The sequence below is a fragment of the Talpa europaea genome (assembly GCF_964194135.1).
Source record: "Talpa europaea genome assembly, chromosome: 7".
Lineage (NCBI taxonomy): Eukaryota > Metazoa > Chordata > Mammalia > Eulipotyphla > Talpidae > Talpa > Talpa europaea.
In genome coordinates, this window is record NC_140074.1 from 105863846 (window position 1) to 105884593 (window position 20748).

General features: G+C 37.8%; 1 protein-coding gene across 2 annotated transcripts in view; it reads left to right on the plus strand.

Moving 5' to 3' along the window:
* AP2B1 (adaptor related protein complex 2 subunit beta 1) overlaps positions 1-20748 on the plus strand; it is a gene marked incomplete at its 5' end in the record, with an annotated part of 93233 nt that overhangs the window by 24908 nt on the left and 47577 nt on the right. For both annotated transcript variants that reach the window (XM_084239399.1, XM_084239400.1), the window contains 5 exons: positions 1413-1528; positions 4111-4276; positions 6078-6176; positions 11619-11878; positions 18233-18425. In XM_084239399.1, the coding sequence (XP_084095525.1) occupies positions 1413-1528; positions 4111-4276; positions 6078-6176; positions 11619-11878; positions 18233-18425 (834 nt within the window). The remainder of the gene's footprint in view (positions 1-1412; positions 1529-4110; positions 4277-6077; positions 6177-11618; positions 11879-18232; positions 18426-20748) is intronic.

A 20748-nucleotide genomic window follows, 5' to 3' on the forward strand; every position in this document is an offset into this window, starting at 1 on the left:
AAATAATAAATAACAACTGACTTCAATACAATTATTTCAAATACAAATAATTGTATTTACTTTCTCATAAAGACTTGTTTTTTTCAAGAGCTTCTATAATGACCATTCTTTTTTTCTTGCATTGTGTGTCTTCTTTGCACTCCATCTTCTTTCATCCTTTTGGAGCATAATACCACATCTCTAAACCTCTTTTCTTTGTACACCCTTCTCTTTTCCAGTCCTCTGTCCTCTTGCTTGCTTAAATCTGGCTGATTGCTGTCTTAGACTTTGGACAGCCTTCATTCCATACAGTCTTGTCTTTGTTGCCTTTTCTTGTTATTGGTACTTTTTTCACAGTATTCCTTTGTGAGTGTGCGTGTGTTTGTGTGTGTCGGGGGTGGGAGGTGTTTGCAATAGCCTCTTCTCTGGGGATATGAAGTACAAATCATTACAATTTTTTGTTTCTGCAGTTTGAATTTAATTTTCTGGAGTATCATCTAGTGATGGTTTTATATACAGTTTTATTTAACTGTCATATGCACCATGGATAGAATCACATTTATATTTAAGAGTGAGATAACAGAAAAGTTGATAGGACTTCTGTGTACATAGACAGCTCTCTGCTTTAGGGCAGGGAGTTAATTTTTCCTTAGAAGTCCTCTTGAATATTCTCTCTATTGTCTTAGAAGACAGATTGGTTTCTAGCTTATTTGCAGCCTTCCCCTCTCTCTTATGGACTACAGCTTACATTGCCCTGTTCTGTCACCAGTCCACCATTTTTTCTCATTCAGATATGTTTTGAAATTGGTGATGACATCTATTCACTCCATATTTTTTCTTGCTCCATGACTACATGCAATTCTGTTTAGTCAAGAGGGTTGAACCATATGACTTCTCAAGGATAATAAAATTGCATTGACCAATACTATATGGGAACAAAAGGAAACATATGCTATGTTTAAGAAGTTGGTGATGGCCAAGTTCCTAATAGACCTTCCTTGTTTTTATTCAAGTCGGCACAGCTTCATGAAGTTACCATTGATAAAGCATTTAGTAGACTTCTTTTAGTGAGAAGTCAATCTGGGTTCTGCTAGCTCAGTTTCACTCATGCGTGAACTCCAGATAAAGGCCTCCTTCCTTGGCTTATTCTTCTATTATTTTTTCCTCCTACTTCGGCTTATCTTTTTTCTTATTTCTATTCTCCTGGCTATCCAGGATGATTCTTTTCATTTGAACTGACTCATCTATGGGTATAATTTGGGGCTATCTGTATCTTCTGTAATCTACATTGCATAGCCCAGGCTTCATGTATCTTGGTCAAATTAAGTGCCTGATCTTTGCTTTTAGTTTAGTTGATGCACCTATATGTTTCAAATTTTTTTTTTTATATTACTAAGTAGATCATCTGATTTTTCACTTTTATCTCTTTGCAGCAATCTGCAGAACGTTGTGTAAGCACATTGCTTGATCTCATCCAGACCAAAGTAAATTATGTGGTCCAAGAGGCGATTGTTGTCATCAGGGACATCTTCCGAAAATACCCCAACAAGTACGTGGAAATATTTTACCCTTCTTCAGAACATTCATATAATGTTTAAATAATGCACTTTGAAACTGGCAAAGTAAAAGTTATTTTTTGTAATGTAACCGGTCATAGTAGGATACTTTACTAACAATCGTAAACATAAAACTTGGTTTAGCAACCTGGATTGTTGTTTTTTCATGATTATTTTCTTGTATCATTAATTTTTGGACAGTATTTGATTTTTTTTCCCTCAGGTGCAGTCCCCGTAGCTTTACCACAGCCATCTGTGATCCGTCACCACAGTCCGTTTGTTCTTCCTTCCCCTGTTTTGACTCCTCTTTCACCTTGTCCCCTGCTCTATGTCTCAGATTTATTGTCAGATTGCAAGTTTTGTCTTTTTCCTGATCCTTTGTAAAAACCTGAGTTTCACTCTATTACTTTCAGAAGGATAGAAACTCTGTGTGAGAATGCACGGTATTGGCATGTATTAAAGTTAATTTAAGGGGCCTCCCCGGTGGCGCAGTGGTTGAGCGCCATGTTATGAAGCTGCCCACAGCCTCTGCAGTGCCAGTTGATCCCTGGCTGCCGGGCGAGGGTCCCACATGGTTCGCAGATCTCTCCTGCCGCCCGCTGCTCCCCTCAGCAGTGTACTTCATCACTCTGCCTGTTCTGCTCTCCGCTCTGGCTCTGGTGAATTCTCTCACCCTTCTGTGCCTCTGACTGTACCCAGTGCTTGTATGTATGTATGTATGTATGTATGTATGTATGTATGTATAAATAAATAAATAAATAAATAAATAAATAAATAAATAAATAAATCTATCTTTAAAATAAAGTTAATTTAACCAGATTTGTTGGTGGTGGATCCCCCATATATTCCAGGCATAAACTCAGTTTGCACCTGTTACCAGGCATAATTAATTATTGTGCCCCTTTTCTCTCTCAGAAATGTTTCAGTTTGGATGCTATTTTATGGCAGCTCTATCATAAAGGCTAGGAAGGTGACAGCTACACTGTTCACTTTGTATGTTAGTCAATACTTTTTAGAAAATTGTAGAACATGTAAAAATAAATTGCTAGTTTCTGTCCTTTTTTGAAGTATTATAGCTGCTCCCATAAACATAAACTAACTCTACATTTTTTGCTCCATTGATTTTTCACATTGAGGTCTCTTAGTTTGTGAAACAAAAATACTTTTTTCAGATTTGATTTTGAAAGCAAGAATTAGGTATTTGAAAGAATGAAATAAGAGCAGCTCTTATAAACATCCTAAATCTCATTTTGCTTTATAATCATAGAAATTTCTTGTGTTGAAGCTTTTGATTCATTTTTAAAGGTAATATTGAATTAAGGGATTTGCAGTAAGTTAGCTTAGAGGTGGCTTGAAAATTAGAAGAACTTTTAACAAGATTTATTAAGCATTTTGCATGTATATATTTATTTTACATTTAAAAAATGGTGTTTTTGGGAAAAGGACCATTTACTACTCTCTCAGAAAAGAGGAGAGTTGGGTTTTTTAAGGCAGGAAGTATTTATCTTAATGTGATTAGTCAGAGAAATGTGTCCCATTTCTGGTTTATATTAATAGGGGTTATGATGGCTTAATTTTAGGAAAGAACTATCAAGTATCTGGTTTAATCAGTGGAAGTAGGGCACATAAGCATGCTATTTAGTTGTCTACATCTAATTTTTTATACAGTGTCATTCTGAAGCTACACCAGCCATGGAGATCCATTAAACATGGTAAAAATGAGAGCACTATATAGACCTGTAAAAATAAAAATAAAAATTTGAATTGTTTCTTTAAAGAATGTAGTCATCAGTGTGGCTGTCTTGGGGCATAGACATGAAGAACTGTATAAAAAGCAGAGATTGTAGATTAAGTGACAAAGTTACTGTTTATAGTCTGGATGATGTCTTAACTCCATTTTCCTAAAAAAAAAAAAAAAAGGCATATCAATTCCTCTATCACTAAGGCAAAATGGAATGGTAGATAGGAAAATTCTGTGATTTAGAAAGATAAGATTTTTATAAAATAAGGTAGTGGTATTATCTTACACCACAGGTTTAATTTTTCTTTGTGAAAAGAATATCTGTTCAATTTTATTACGGTTTAAAGTTCTAGTTATTAAAACATAATTGAAGGGAAATTTAAGACATTTATAATCTCCTGATTTAAAGCCTCTACATACTCTTTTTTTTTTAAAGATTTATTTTATTTATTTATGCATACCATAACTGGGGTATAGGCCAGAGGAGAGGAGGGTTGAGGGGATTCACCAGAGACAGAATGGGCAGCAGAGTAGGGGGGATCTACTGAAATACACTTCTGAGGGGGGCACAGGCGAGACAGGAGAGGTCTGCTCCGACTTGGAACGCATGCAGAAATCATGCGCAGTGGTTGGTGATAGCTTGATAGTGCTGAGACTTTAACCCCTGCATCACCAGAGAGGCCCTAAAGCCTTCTCTACATACTCTTGACTCAAAAATCTTTATAGTTTGATAGTTTGGTTTAGGGTACTTTGTGGTTTTTGCCTTTAGACTTCATTATTAAATGTAGTTCTTAGTTTTGCCCTCAGTAACTATAGTCCATTTTGTTTTATCAGGTATGAAAGTATCATTGCCACCCTGTGTGAGAACTTAGATTCACTGGATGAGCCAGATGCTCGAGCTGCTATGATTTGGATCGTGGGAGAATATGCTGAAAGAATTGATAATGCAGATGAGTTACTAGAGAGCTTCCTGGAGGGTTTTCATGATGAAAGCACCCAAGTAAGTTCTTAGTATATCCAATGTTCTAGATGATCTTTTGGGAAATATTTCAGGGAATGTATAGGGTAGGTAGTTTCTTCTGTGTGTTTGTATGTGTAAATTTGTGTGTGTGTGTGTGTGTGTGTGTGTGTAGAGAGAGAGAGAGAGAGAGAGAGCTATAGATACAGTATGTTCCTTTTTCTCCTGGAAGGAATGACCTGTCAGTTAAGTTGATTTCTGGTAGAACAAGCCTGCGTAATGTAGACCAGTGGTTCTCATGCTTTGACCCTTAGAAACATCTGAAGAGCTTGTTAAAGGTTCCTGGACCCCATCCTTAGTTTTTGACTCAGTAAATATGAGATGTGCCTAAACATCTGCATTTCTTACATGGTTCAGGGTGATGCTGCTGCTGCTGTGCCCCTCCTGTTACTCCTCTAGAACCATACTGACAAGTACTGGCTTAAAGTAGTTGTTATCACTTTTTAATTTAAATTTTCTCTTATCCAAGGATGATTACATATTTCTGTTAGTGATGGCTGTGACTCATTACAGCAAGGATTTTCTTTCTTTTTTTTTTTAAGATTTATTTATTGGGCCTCCCCAGTGGTGTCGCGATTGAGCGCTGGGTTACAAAGCTGCCTGCAGCCTCTGGAGCGCTGGTTCAATCCCCGGCCACCGGGCAAGGGTCCCACATGGTGCACAGACCTCTCCTGCCGCGCCCGCTGCTCCCCTCAGCAGTGTGTTTCCTCAGTCTGCCTGTTCTGTTCCCCGCTCTGGCTCTGGTGAATTCTCTCACCCTCCAGCGCTTCTGACTATACCCAGTACTTGTATAAATAAATAAATCTTTTAAAAAAAAAGATTTATTTAATTATTTATACAAGAACCGGGGTACAGGCCAGATGCATGGAGGATGAGAGGATTCACCAGAGACAGAGTGGGGGACAGAACAGGCAGACTGACGAAGTGCACTGCTGAGGGGACCAGTGGGCGCGACAGGAGAGGTCTGCTGCGCCATGTGGGATCCTCACCAGCTGGCCGGAATTGAACTGGTGCTGCAGAGGCTGCAGACAGCTTCACAGGGCAGCGCTTAACTGCCTGTGCCACAAGGGGAGGCCCTACAGCAAGGATTTTCAAGTGGGACTGGCGTACAGGCTGGCATGTGCAGTCAGTAAAGATTCTTTCTGGATGGCTAGGTTCTATCCATCTTTTATCTCTCTTTAACAAAGATGAGAGACCTGCCCTTAAAGCCATGGACCCAGAGAAGCAGAAATTTATTAAACCCTTCTCCCCTGGTATGTGTACTTGCTGCAAATTGAAGTTCGTGTATGTAATGCAACACATACAGGCAACAAAGAACACATATAAGCCAATAGCTTTGTGGTTCTGTGTCCTACTCTTCATTGCGATGATCTGGCATAACTACTATTTTAGCTTTTACCCCAAGAGCTAAAAGATGATTCCCTAATTTTCCTGAGGTTAGTGCTTTTGTTGGAAGTAAATAATAAAGTATTTGGTCAGGATTCAATTAGCTTATTGCTGTCAATATGTTAGCATATACTTTAAGAAAATATAGGTAATAATCTGGCCCAGAAACAAATACTATTTTGATACCAAAGATGCAGTTCGAGAATAGGAGGCTGTAGTGAGTTTTTAGTTGATAAATACCTTTGAATGCTATTATTGATATTAACTAGTTTTAAGTCTTAGTCTCTTAAAGTCAGAAAGACCATATGGTAATTCATAGTTGGAGAAATGCCATTTTGGAGATGATGGCATTGAAAAATCTAAATGCTTTTCACCTTATCTACTAAATTGTGTCTAGGTGCAGCTCACTCTACTTACTGCCATAGTAAAGCTGTTTCTCAAGAAACCATCAGAAACACAAGAACTGGTACAGCAGGTCTTGAGTTTGGCAACACAGGTAAGAAAACTGGGAAAAGTGAGGGGTTTATTTTGTTTTAAACGGTAGGAAATTTTGAAACACTTCCCAAGAAGGTTCATTTGGGGAGGTTTTAATTGGAAGAAGTGCAGCCTTTAGATCATGTTGAAATACAGAAGGTATCTCATTTCACTGAATTTGTAAATGGTTTTATGACTTTAAAATGAATTGGCTTATGCCAGCTTTCATGATAATTTGTGAAAATTAACTTAAATTCTTTAGTGTTAATGAAGGACATACTTCTGTAAAAGTGACATTGATTCTCATGCCTCCTTCTGGGTGACTTTAAGTTCAGCTTTCAAATGAAAGTAACAAATAAATATGGTAGATGCCTCAACAAAGTTTTCATGTATTGTTTTGCCATCTAGAGTGGTTGCTTTTCTCTTTAAATAATTTTAAAGTGCTATGGCTCTGTCTTTATTATTTGGTAGTTTTGATCTCCCTAGGGTGGTTTCTAATTTTAGGAATTTGGCAACTGGGCTTAAAAGTTAGGTCACCATTTTAGATAAAAAGTCAGGGATCAAAGTAATTATTTTTGTCTAGTAATGTTCTTAACTGGATTTGAGAATAGGCTAGCTTTAGCAGCCAGTCTGATCTAGATAATCAGTTTACCATTTTTCTCTCTTACTTTTATTTTAAAGATTGATTTATTTAGGCATACAAGAACTGGGGTGTAGGCCAGAGATGGGGGGGTGGGTGAGAGGATTCACCAGAGACAGAGTGGGGAACAGAACAGGTAGATTGACTGAAATACACTGCTGAGGGGAGCAGCAGGTGAGACCAGAGAGGTCTGCTGCTGCACCATGTGGGTCATATCCCTGCCCGGGAATCTAACTCGTGCTGCAGTAGCTGCACATTGCTTCATAGTGCTGACGCGTAACCCCTTGCACCACCAGGGAGGCCCTTCTCTTTTACTTCTTTATATTTGAAGTCCCTTTTTAGTACTTTGCCTAGTTCTGAGCTGTCCTTTCCTATTTTTAGTCTTATGTTTTTTTTTTTTAATTTATGAGTCTTTGAATTGTTTTTAAAACTTCCCTTTAAAAAGTATCTTTTTTTGCAATTTTCTTAACCACCAATTCATTGCTTACATATTGTATTTAACTGAGCATTGTAAACTTCCTGGTGTACACTAGTGTTAAGATGGATTTAAAGTAATTTTCTAAAGAGAGTTTTGGCCTTGTTTTCTCTACTCACTTCTAAATAAATGGGGATTGTCTTATAATCAAGTAGGTGTCCTTGGCAAATTCCACTGTTTTCACAAGTTCTTTATGTCTCCATGTGTCTGTTCTTAACAGGTAGCATTAGAGAGAGTGAATTTTGATTTGATTTGGTTTTGCCTGCTTATCAAGAGTTCAAACTCAATCTTATTACCTCCCAGCATTTATCGATACTCAGTGTTTATCAAAAATTGCCTGAGATACAGCATTCAAAAAAGATAAACACATGCAATTTGCAGTAACATGGATGGCGCTGGAAGGGATCATGCTCAGCGAAATAAGCCAGAAAGAAAAAGAAAAATACCGGATGGTCTCACTCATAGCAGGAATCTAGAAAACTTAAATAAGGGACCAGGAAAATGAATAACTATAAGAAAGTGAAAATCAAAATCAACAAAAAACTATGAACCAGAGACACTCTATGGGGGGTGGGGGGCGGGGAGGGGAGGGATTGGGGTCAAAATGAGGGGATTACAATTGTATGGGGAATATAAAAATAAAATTTATTATTTAAAAAAAATTGCCTGAGATAAAATGTTAGGGAGTATTGCTGAAAGGACTCTAGATATTTAAAATTCACCTCTGAATCAAGCCAGATTAGCAAAGAGCTGTATATCTAGATTGCATTGTATTTCACCCCTAATAGAATGGCTTTTATTGAATTACATAGATACCATCAACCTACAGTAAGGGTTTTCATAAGAAACTGCCTTATTTGTATATGTCATTGAAGTCATTTATTTCATGACATATTTTCTTTTTTAAGATTTATTTATACAAGAGGGGCCTCCCCCGTGGTGCATCGGTTGAGCCCTGGGTTGTGAAGCTGCCCACAGCCTCTGCAGCGCCGGTTCGATCCCCGGCCATCGGTGAGGGTCCCACATGGCGTGCAGACCTCTCCTGCCTCCCACTAATCCCCTCAGCAGTGTATTTCGTCAGTCTGTCTGTTTGCTCCTTGCTCTGGCTCTGGTGAATTCTCTCACTCTCTCACGCTTCTGACTGTACCCAGTACTTGTATAAATAAAAAAATAAATCTTTTAAAAAAAAGATTTATTTATACAAGAACTGGGGTAGATACAGGCCAGAGGCGCGAGAGGGTGAGAGGATTCACCAGAGACAGAGCGGGGAAAAGAACAGGCAGACAGACCAAAAACACTGCTGAGGGGAGCAGTGGGAGAGGCAGGAGAAGTCTGCCACGCATTGTGGGCATCTCCCTGGCCAGCCAGGAATCGAACCTGTGCTGCAGAGGCTGCAGACAGCTTCACAGAGCAGCGCTCAACCCACTGTGCCACCAGGGAGGCCCATGACATATTTTCTTAATGAGACTCTACCAAACAAATAAATTCCTAACTAGTTTTGAATTCTCCTACACATGGATTTATAGTTAACTGTCCTTTCTGGATGACTTACCTAACTGGATTTCTTTTTCATGCCAGTTGTTTAGAACTTTAAAATCAAATTTAATTTTCTGTAGAAAGTGGGTATATCATTGTGGCATGCATTTTTCTGCCACTGTAGAAATTTATGCACTGCAACCTTTGATGCATTTTGCAAACTTTGCTAAATCCTTTCTTAGGCTAGGACAGGATATAAATAAAATATCAGACATTCCCAATTCCAGACTTTTCAGTATAGATTCTTAATGATATATATTTTGTGCCTACTGTGTACCAGGCATTCCAGTAATTACATATTAATTCAATACCAGTAAGTGCTAATACTGTTGTTATTCCTATTTTATAGATGAGGAAACAGACTAACAGGGCCTGTTAATATGGACTGGAGCTGGAACTGAAACCTAGGTTGTCTGGCTCTAGAGTCTTTGCCCTTAGCCACTATACTAAGCTGGTCTTTAGTCTGAAAGTTAAAAATGACTTCAAGAGTGTACATTCCCTGCCTGAAACAATATATTGCATAGGCCTGTAGTGAATTTACTAGTTTTTAAGATCATTGTATAGATGCTTATTTAATATTTGGCTATAAATAATTATTTTTATGGTGTTATATTTTTATTGAGGTAAATTGGTTTACAACGTTGTAGGGACTTAGGGATATAGGTTCATACCTCCTCTTATGTATTTTATATTACACCAAGCCCACCAAAGCACCCATAATCCTGTATTGCAATCTGTTTGCTCCCCACCCTCTAGGATCCCCCTCTTATGGGCTGAATTTTATGCTCAGATTTCTGGGATTTGTTTTGGTTTAGTTTTGCCTATTCCTTTGTTTTATATTTATTTATATATTCCTTCTTTTATATTTCACATATGAATAAAAATCTACGACTTGTCCTTCTCCTTCTGAAATTTCACTTTGCATAATCCCCTCCTGTTTCATCCATGTTGTTGCAAATGGCATATTTTCATCTTTTTTTATTTTGTGTGTGTGGGAAGGGTGGGTTTTTCTTTTTTTGAGGTAGCATTTTTTTTTAAAGATTTATTTATTTATGCATACAAGAACTGGGGTGTAGGCCAGAGGTACAGGGGGTTGAGAGGATTCACCAGAGACAGAGTGGGGAGCAGAACAGGCAGATTTGCTGAAATACACTGCTGAGGGGAGCAGCAGGGAGACAGGAGAGGTCTTCTGTGTCTTGTGGGTCAGCTCCCTGGCCAGGGATCTGGGATTGAACTCATGGCTGGCTATAGCTTGATAGCACTGAGACTTTAACCCCTATGCCACCAGGATGTCCCTTTTTTGTTTTGTTTTTGAGGTAGCATTAGTCCTCCGCCATAGTCCACTGAGCCCCCTCCCCCTCCTCCTCTACTAGCCTCAATTCTAAAGTGAATTTTTTAGTCTGTTATTTTTTTATTTTATCTGAGTCTTTGTTTTGTAGCTCTAAATTCCACATGTAACTTATAAATTATTAAGTGATTTCTCCAGGCTTATTTTCTTTCCAATTGATGTGATCTGAGGAATTATAAATGAGTAAGCACATTTATATAAGTCTTTTCCACTGGAAGTTTGCTCTGGGATTTTTTTCCTCAAGTTTATGAAATACGAACCTAGTATGGTGGTGGAGGGGTTAAAGTCTCAGCACTGTCAGGCTGTCCCCAGCCACTGTGGCATATGAGTTGGAGTCCCAGCCAGGGAGCTAACCCACATGGTACAGCAGACCTCTCCTATCTCACTGGCTGCTCCCCTCAGCAGTGTATTTCAGTAGGTCTGCCTGTTCTGCTCCCCACTCTGTCTTCGGTGAATCCTCTTACCCCTCCTACCCGCTCGGCACCTCTGTCCTACACCCCCATTCTTCTATGCATAAATAAAAATAAATCTTTTTTTAAAAAGAACCTAATATTATGGCTAATAAGTACCAATTTAAGTCGAGGGTAATGCAATCTACTGAATTGTATTAATTTGGTGTGGGTTTCTATGTCTGCCATAGTCACTGGTCTAATAAGACATAATTGAGCAAATTTCTTTTCCATACTGCTGTTCTGTCTTTATAGTAGAGTTAATGCGTTCTTTACATGTGCTAAGAATTAAATAACTATATATGAAATCTTTGTGCTTTTAATTTTAAATAAAATGGTGGTACAAAGGTATGTTTATTTATAAATGTGAGACCACCATTATCAAAATCACCTGTGCTGCTTGTTAAAAATAAAAATTCCTTTTTTTTAAAAGATTTTTATTTATTTATGCATACAAGAACTGGGGTACAGGCCAGAGGTGCGGGGAGAAAGCTGCACTTCTGACATGATGAATCCGAATATTTTGCTTTGGCACAGATTTTGAAGGAATATGCGCTTTTTGTGCCTTTACTGGTATGTCAAAAATGTTGATGCGCATTATAGTTTAAATCACTGTTCTAGAACTTGCCTAGTAGGGTTGTCTTGGCAGTTCTCAAATTTTCTTGAGATCCTGACGAAGGCCTAGCAATATAGTAGATCCAAAACCAAATTTTCTGAATCACCAAACACTTAAGAATTTAACTTTTACCAGTTTAAACTTTTTTTCCTTTTTCCAATTTCCCTTTGAATTTGAGTCTTAGGACTAACCCATTTCAGTTTATATTTAAACTCCTTAAAACATTTGAGATTATAGAATTAAGAGTTTTATAACTATATTGAGTCTATATAAAATCTTCTTAGTAGTTAACTCTGCATAAACCACTACTGCATTTATTACGTTGATAATAAATCAACAGCTTGGGTTTCAGTATGGAGAAAAGTTCCATTTAAACCTTCCTGCCTTTGATTTTCATTAGGATTCTGATAATCCTGACCTTCGAGATCGAGGCTATATTTATTGGCGCCTTCTCTCAACGGACCCTGTCACAGCCAAAGAAGTAGTCTTGTCTGAGAAGCCACTGATCTCTGAGGAGACTGATCTGATTGAACCAACTCTGCTGGATGAGCTAATCTGCCACATTGGTTCCTTGGCCTCTGTGTACCATAAGCCTCCGAATGCTTTTGTGGAAGGAAGTCATGGAATACATCGCAAACACTTGCCAATACATCATGGAAGGTAAGCAGGTGACCTCGGATTGAGGGAGAAGTGAATGTGTTTAGACAGAGTTGGTCTTCCTTATATCTTCTTAGCCTGAAAAAGAACTTGCTGTGATTTTTTTTTTAAATATTTATTTATTTATACAAGCACTGGGTACAGTCAGAAGCGCGAGAGGGTGAGAGAATTCACCAGAGCCAGAGCAGGGAGCATAACAGGCAGAAGGACTGAAGTACACTGCTGAGGGGAGCAGCGGGCGGCAGAAGAGGTCTGCACGCCATGTGGGACCCTTGCCCGGTGGCCGGGCTTGAACTGGCGCTGCAGAGGCTGCGGGCAGCTTCTCAAGCCAGCACTCAACCGCTGCGCCACCGGGGATGCCCGCTGTGATTTTTTGCAAGTGTACTACCCTAGGGACTTCATCTGAATATCAGTGATCCCAGACACAATAGGCCCCTCTGTATTCTAATCTAGGAGTAGGTAAGATTGTGGCTTCAGAAAATTGTGAAGACTTTCTAAATTTACAACCTTTGAAAGATGCTTAAGTCTACAGTATGAAAAAACTTGAAATCTTATATGTACATTTTGCTATCTTTGTCCTTTGCTATAACTTTCATTGAAACTTATGGCTAATGTTAGAAAATAAAGCTTCTCTTAAGTTGTAAAGAGAAGCTTCTCTTATGCTGGCTGTTACTGAAAAAGGTATAGGATATTTAATAAAAACAACCTAAATTCTATGTAGATGTAGTTTTTTCAGTTATCTGTACCCTTTTTACCAGATTAAATTGATTGTATCAGTAAGAAATTCACTTATAAATAGGTACTCAGGTAACAGAACTCTTGCTATAAAGCTTAAAATTTTATTTTGAGAAGAGCAGCACTAGTATAAACTTTTTTTTTCTTTTAAAGATTTTTTTTTTTGTACATAGAAGAACTAAGGTGTAGGGCAGAGGTGCAGGGTAAGGGTGAGAGGATTCAGAGACAGTGGGGAGCAGAACAGGTTGATCAGCTGAAATACACTGCTGAGGGGAGCAGCGGGTGAGACAGGAGAGGTCTGCTGCACCATGTGGGATAGCTCCCTGGCTAGGGATGGAACCCATCCCTGCACTGGCTGGTAATAGCTTGATAGCACTGAGATTTTAACCCTTGTGCCACCAGGGAGGCCCCATATAAACTCTTCACAGTAAGTATCTTGGAATCTTTATAGAATCTCCTTCCTTCATTAAACATAATAAACCTTAAATCTAAGTAGAATTTGATCTCAGAGTGGCTAGATCAGTTGCATTTCCATTAATGAGTGTCTTATACCATTATCTAATATATATTGTTATTTAAATGGGTTATGAATTTATGTAGAATTTATTGCCTTACAAATTGGTATATCATCACTTTGGGTTCTATTTAGACAGACTGCAGGCACGAATAAACAAAAAGAGAGGGCAATACCCAAGAAAACTATTAGTTATCATTTATTAGTCTTTAATTGAATTTTCAGTTTTAGGACAAGAGCTGTGGTTTTCAACCAAAAGAGCTTTGACTTCATAAGGATTAGGCTCTGTAATAAATTAGGGTATTTCTCCTTGTGGGCAAACACATAATAACATTGTCTACATGTGACCACTTAACTTTTAAGTATATCTCCCAGTCTATGCTTCTAGTTTTGATAATAGATAGGAATTTTCTGTTTAATTTGCCTCTGTAACCATAATTATTTGCCTTTAAGTTACCTTTCTCCTGATAACTTTTGACTCTCAAATGGGAGGGGTGGGGGAATAAAACAAACAACAAACAAAATAGCCCCTTTTACAATATAAGGAAAGAATATTTAAACTAATAAGAACACAATCTCTTACATAAAGTCTTTGATGAATAGCCTTTAATTTGTTACCTTTGCAATTCCTTATGTGATTCCTTTTAGGATAATTGGTGCTGTTTTTGTTTTTAAAGGAAGCACAAATGCAGAAAAATGCATTTTGAAATAAGGAGAATATATTGTACCAAAAGGCATGTCCATAATAGCTCTGGCATTACCTAGGTCTTTCTGCAGCATAAGGTTAATGAGTCATATGTCTTTGTCATTAAATACAGCAACACTTTAACACCTTGTTCTGTCCCTTCTAGAGGTTTAAAAATGCTTATTTCACTAGATCTTTAAAAATTACTTAGGAAAAGGGGAAGTGCTTTTACTTGAGTATTGCTTACTGTAATACTTGTCAGCTGCTCTCTGGGGGTGAGGTGGTAAATAGTTGTCTAATTTAGAAAAGTCTCACCTTTTAAAAATACTGCTTTGATGACAATTATGTAATTATTTCCCATTAGTTCACAATGGAAAACACTTTCATAATGATTTACCATGTTCTTAAGTTGCAGAAACTATGGCATCATTTATTTTTTTATCTAACTCACTTTAATCTCTTAATACTCTTCATTGTAAAGGAACTATGTGCATTGTTACCTATTCTTCCTTCTGTTTAGAGTTTTAATATATGTTCTACCAATTTGCTAAATGACATATGTCATAAGATAATGAATTTCATGTGCAGGGAATAAATAGCCTTACTGAAGATTTCATCATTTCTCCTTTGACTTCATTAGTAACTTTTGGCTGTGTTCTCCCCCACCCCTCATCTTAGATACTTCTCATCTTGGCTTCCTTGACACTTTCCTCCCAAGACTTCTTTCTTAGATTGTTTTTCTCTCTCTGTTCCTTGCAGTTCTGTGTTCATTCAATTGCTGATCAATAATCTTGGTTGTAATATCAGGCTCTGAAACTCTTTTTGTGTTTCTTTATATATTCCCTTCGGGACTTTTTCTAGTAACCACAGTCACCACTGATATATTACCAGGTTTTACAGTTCACACCATGTTTTCATTTGATCCTCCCTAAAATAGAACCCTGTGTTTTGGTTATCATTTTATTGATAATGGACCCTTGGTCTCAGAGAAGTTACCACTTGTTTAAGAGCATACAAGTGGTAATTAGTGGAACCAAGCTTTATCTTAGTTGTCTCATTTTAGACTCCCTCTTACCACCACACATGTTACTCTGGTGGTTTCATCAGCGATATGTGTATGAATTTCTTCCTTGGTTTACTTTTCTGATACCAGAATTGGAAATGGTGTATTTTTCCTATCATTCCTCCAGATTTCTCTAATTATAAGGGTTATCACTAGTCTTTTGCGTCCTAGGTTTTTTTTTCCCATTTATTCTCTTCTTCTTTTTTTTTTTTTTAATAGAGGCATGCTTTATTTGTTTGTTTGTTTGTTTTGTTTATACAAGCACTGGGTACAGTCAGAAGCGCGGGAGGGTGAGAGAATCCACCAGAGCCAGAGCGGGGAGCAGAACAGGCAGAAGGACCGAAGTACACTGCTGAGGGGAGCAGCGGGCGGCAGGAGAGGTCTGCGCGCCATGTGGGACCCTCCTCCGGTGGCCGGGGAGCAGCCGGGGATCGAACCGGCGCTGCAGAGGCTGCGAGCAGCTTCGCAACCCAGCGCTCAACCGCTGCACCACCGGGGAGGCCCCCCATTTATTCTCTTTAGTTTCATTCTTATTCTCCTTTGTCTTTTATGTTCAAATGTTGTTAAAACTTACATTGAGGTTTTTTGTTTTTCAAGGAAACAATTGTATATATTAATGGGATTAATCTTTAATGAGTGTCTTGTACCATTGTCTGATATATAATGTTATTTAAGTGGGTTATTTTGTTAAAGTTTATCGAAGATCACTTTTGCTTTTTTCCTTAAATATTTGTAAGAATTCATAGTGAAACTATCTGAGCCTCAAACTTTATGGGAATTTTCCCCCATTTTCAAATTAATAGATCATTTGTAATAAGCTTAGTTTAAGAGTTCTAGTCCCCCAGTCATTTACAGTAGAGTACTTAAAATAATTTTAGTATTGAGTGTACTAATTTTTTTTAAAGATTTATTTATTTATGCATACAAGAACTGGGATACAGGCCAGAGGTGCAGGGGGTGAGAGAATTTACCAGAGACAGAGCGGGGAACACAACAGGCAGACTGACGAAATACACCGGTGAGGGGAGCAGCGGGTGAGACAGGAGAGGTCTGCTGTGCCATGTGGGTCACCTCCCTGGCCGGGGATAGAACTGGTGCTGCAGATTGCTTCATAGTGCTGTGCTTAACCCCTTGCGCCATGAGGGAGGCTCTGAGCGTACTAATCTTTAGTGTATAGCTTGGTAGGTTTTTACATATGTATATACACATATAACCACTACCTTGATCAGATAAAGGCTATTTCCAGCACCCCAAAAATTTTTTTCATGCCCCTTTACTGTTATCCACCCTTCAGAGATAACTACTTTATTGACTTCTTTCACTATGGATTAGTTTTGCTTTCTTGAATTTCATGTAAATGAAACCATAGAGTATATACTCTTCTGTATCTGGTTTCTTTTGCTCAGTATAATTCCTGTAAGACAAATCTGTGTTGTGTTATCGGTTATTTGTTTCTATTAGTAGATGGTATACCATTGCCTGGATATGCCACAATTTATATCTTCCCCTGTTGATGTATCTTTGGGTTGCTTCCAATTTGGGGCCTTTTGTGGCTAAAGCTGCCCTGAATATTCTTGGACATGTATTTAGGTACAGAATTGTTGAATAGGTGTATAATTGTTGAGAAGATTATATTTAGCTGTAGAAGACACTGCTAGTTTTTGCAAGTGTTTATATCAATGCACAACCCTTCCAGCAATGTTTAAGAATTCTAGGTGATCCATATCCTCAGTAGCAATGGGTTTTTAAAATCATTTTAATTTTAACCATTCTGATAATTGTATAGTGGTATCACTTTATGTTTTAATTTGCATTTTCCTGGTGAGTAAAGCTTCTAAGTACCTTTTCATGTTTATACATAGCAAACATATTTTGTGATGTGCCTATTCAAGTTTTTTCCTTATTTTTTAGTTAGTTGTCTTTTCTTTGTAGGAATTCTTTATATATAAGTCTTTTGTCAGATATATGTATTGTGAATATCTTTTCCCAGTCTGTGGAGAATACCTTCTCTGACTTTTCAATTGATTGTTTCACTTGAAGAGATGTTCTTAATTTTTTTTTAGAGATTTATTTATTTATGCATACAGGAACTGGGGTACAGGCCAGAGATGCAGGGAGTGAGAAGATTCACCAGAGACAGAGTGGGGAACAGAACAGGCAGATTGACTGAAATACACTGCTGAAGGAAGCAGCGGGCGAGTCAGGAGAGGTCTGCTGTGCCTGTTCTTAATTTTAATGAAGTGCAATTCATTCATTTTTATTTATTTTATGGTTTTTTTTTTTTTTTGGTTTTTTTTTTTTGTAGAAACTTTTGTTTGCTCCAAGGTCTAGGTGTCCTAGGTTTGTGCTCGCTTCGGCAGCACATATACCAAGGTCTAGGTGTCCTAGGTTCTTTTCAAGGTATTTACTCTTAACATTTGTGTCTGATTTAATCTCTTAATTTTCATTTTGAGGTGTAGGGGTCAAGGCTCGCTTTCCCCCATACTGCTGTCCAGTTGACCCAGCACCATTTATTAAAATGATCATTCCCCTAACTAGTCCTTTAATAGCACTTGGAACCCACAGCTTTCTTTATATTTTTACACTGAGGTGGCAGTAGCAGTTTAGACTTTTCATGTCCATTCTCCTAACTTCGGTCCATTATACGCAAACTGCTAAAGTAATGTTCTGTTAATGTTATTTTTTAGTTCTTTATTCAACATATAGACATGATTCTGCATTGCATGTCATAGAAAATTCTCCAAACTGTGTTTCAAAGTTATATTTCCTCATCTTCTCTTTCTCTGGAATTTTACCAGTCCCAGTTTCTGCTGCCAGTATAATTTTTTGACACCCCTAAAATCAAATTATTTTTTTTTATTCCTTTGCACAAACCCTTCAAGGTAGTTTCTCATCACTGTAATGTTTTTCTTTAAAATCTAGTCCTAAAACCTTTCTCACAACATTTTTTAGATTCGGCCCCGGCTGGTTTTGTTTTAGCAATACTCGTATCTGCTATTACACCATGAATGTACTTTTCATTCATTTTGTGAATGCTGATTTGTTTCTGTTACAGAGTAAGTTATTTGAGGGTAGGAAATGTATTTTCTCCTTTAAAAAATTATTTCCCCAGGTTTCTCATATGCCACTTTCTTATAGTTGATTAATGAAGTTTTATGATATGCACTTATTTTCATTTTGTTCATTGTGTTTGATTAAAAAAAAATAAGAATTGCAGTCTCTTCATGTACATCAAAAAAATAATTATAAGAGGGTTTTTTTCCTCCTGTGTTTTGTATGTCTGATATTCACTTGTTGCTTTGTTATATTCCTGGTGAAACTGACTTTTCTCTTTTCCTCTCTTTGTGTGTGTGACTGCAGCACTGATGCAGGTGATAGCCCTGTTGGCACCACCACTGCCACCAATCTGGAACAGCCTCAGGTTATCCCCTCTCAAGGTGACCTTCTGGGAGACCTTTTAAACCTTGACCTTGGTCCTCCTGTCAATGTGCCACAGGTATCCTCGATGCAGATGGGGGCAGTTGATCTCTTGGGAGGAGGACTGGATAGTCTGGTAAGCATCTTCTTTCTTTTGGTTATTTTAAATTCTTGGTATGCTAAACAACTTTAAGTTATTCATCTTTTTAGAGCTAGACCTTTCCTTAATGAGCAGAGCAATGCCCTTTAATAAAGGACAGGATTATGACTTTAGAGAGCTAATCTGTACTATATGGGATATATCTGTGAATGAGTAAGATTATTTTGTTGTTCTGCCTCTAAATAGAACTTTTAATGTTTAACTATCCTTTTAACGTTAACTATCCTACTGTTCAGTATTGTTATATTTAGTTTCCTTTCTAGACCATGTTACTGCTCCTACTTCTTAACTCTAGATAGCCCTGTAAATTTTCCTTTTTACCTGGACAGCATTTTAAGTTATGTCATAAAAATCACTTGAGGCTTTCAAGCCTTTGCCTTTTTTATATTTTGTTGGCTTATGCCTTAATTCCAAAAGTTTCGAGGTAGTGTTTGTCTAAAACTAAATCTCAGTTGGGAAGTGCTGCTTGATTGGTTCTTTTTTTTTGCTTCTTCCGCCGCCACCTCCACCCTGTCATACTTCCAATTTAATTAGCTTCCAGGATTCTAATACTAAAAGGCTCCAAAGTCCATAGTCTACAAATATGTGCCACCACGGGAACAAAATCTAGTTTTTGTTGCTATATAAGATAAATGAGAATTGTTAAGGATGACTTAAATCCATGTAGAGAAGGACAGAAAAATAATCAGATGTCATCCCATGACTCCTTGAAAACTAGGTACTTAACTATGGTGGAGGGACTTTATAGATAGATATTTGCAAATAAGATGTTTGTCAGCCTGATGACTATGAGGATGCCCAACAAACTGATTTAGTTCCCTTCATCAGAAATTAATACCAATGCCATAGATAGGGCAATATATGTTCTCAGAGATTATGTAAACAGGATAATATTACTTTCTACTACATATGTCAACATTTTCTCGTCAACTTGTAAGTTGTGTTATATGTGGGATTTATGCTAGCCAGTGTAGGTACATTTGCCTTTCTGCTGTCAGAGAGTCTAAGGAAATAGGGTTATAGTCATCTCTGTGGGTTGCATATTTTACTAATGGAAAGTCATTGCTTTCAAAGTCTATACACTGACCAAGCTCTGGACTCTCGCTTACAGTGACACAAGTGAACACCCCTTATTTTCTCTCTTAGGAATATAGGCATTTGCTTTTCTTACTCATATCTTTAATGAATGCAATTATTGATCATATAAAAAGGGTGGCTTCCTCATATGATTATTCTATATTACTATATAGCCTCTTTATAGACTCAGGAGACTAACAGATAAATATTTAAATATTTATGGAAATTCCCAGAAATCCCCTTAGAAACATTACAATAGCTCTTCCTGCTGTTAATATATCGACCATAAGTTAAACATTATATCCTCCTCAAAGTTAATGCCTGAACAACCTTATTACCTGCTCTGTTGGTTTATGACATGGTGGACTCAATGAACCTAAGAATGACAAAGAAATTAAGTTTAGAGGATTGACGGGAGAAAGAGGTTCTATGATTTGATGTAGCCTGGGCCACGATGCTATGTTTTTGTTTCTTCGCTCACTTTAACATGGAAGAAAAAAAGACACATTATTTCCATTTGGTTTTGTTGTTCCCTACCACCAATGAGTTTTTCCTTATTTTATTTGACTATCTCTCATCTGTTAGAATTTCTGCAAGTATTTCTTCAGACAGAAAAGCTGTTAGAACCTTTCCAGTTTGTAGTAGTTCTTTCCTTTCTTTGTAAAGGAAGTTCTTTTGGGGGTGGCAGGAAGTTCTTTTGGGGGTTGCTTTTCAGTTGGATTTCTAAATAATACACAACTTTTGTTATGTAGGCCCAGTAATGTTTCTTTGTAACTCTAAATTTTAGGTTTTTTCTGAGTTTGAGATTAAAAATGGTATGCTTGGGGGCCTCCCCTGGTGGCGCAACGGTTGAGCGCTGGCCTCCAAAGCTGCCGCAGCCTCTGCAACACTGGTTCAATCCCCAGCCACTGGGTGAGGGTACCACATGGCGCGCAGATCTCTCCTGCCGCCCGCTGCTCTCCTCAGCAGTGTACTTCGGTCCTTCTGCCTGTTCTGCTTCCCGCTCTGGCTCTGGTGAATCCTCTCACCCTCCCGTGCTTCTGACTGTATCCAGTGCTTGTATAAATAAATAAATCTTTAAAAAAATATATAATGGTATGTTTGGTGTTGTAGCACCAGAAAGTGTTTCATATGCAGTTTTCTTCAATTTACTCTTGGATATAGACATATCCCAGAAGTTAAAATGAGGAGTAAAAGCCCATCTATTGGATTTGAATCTGTA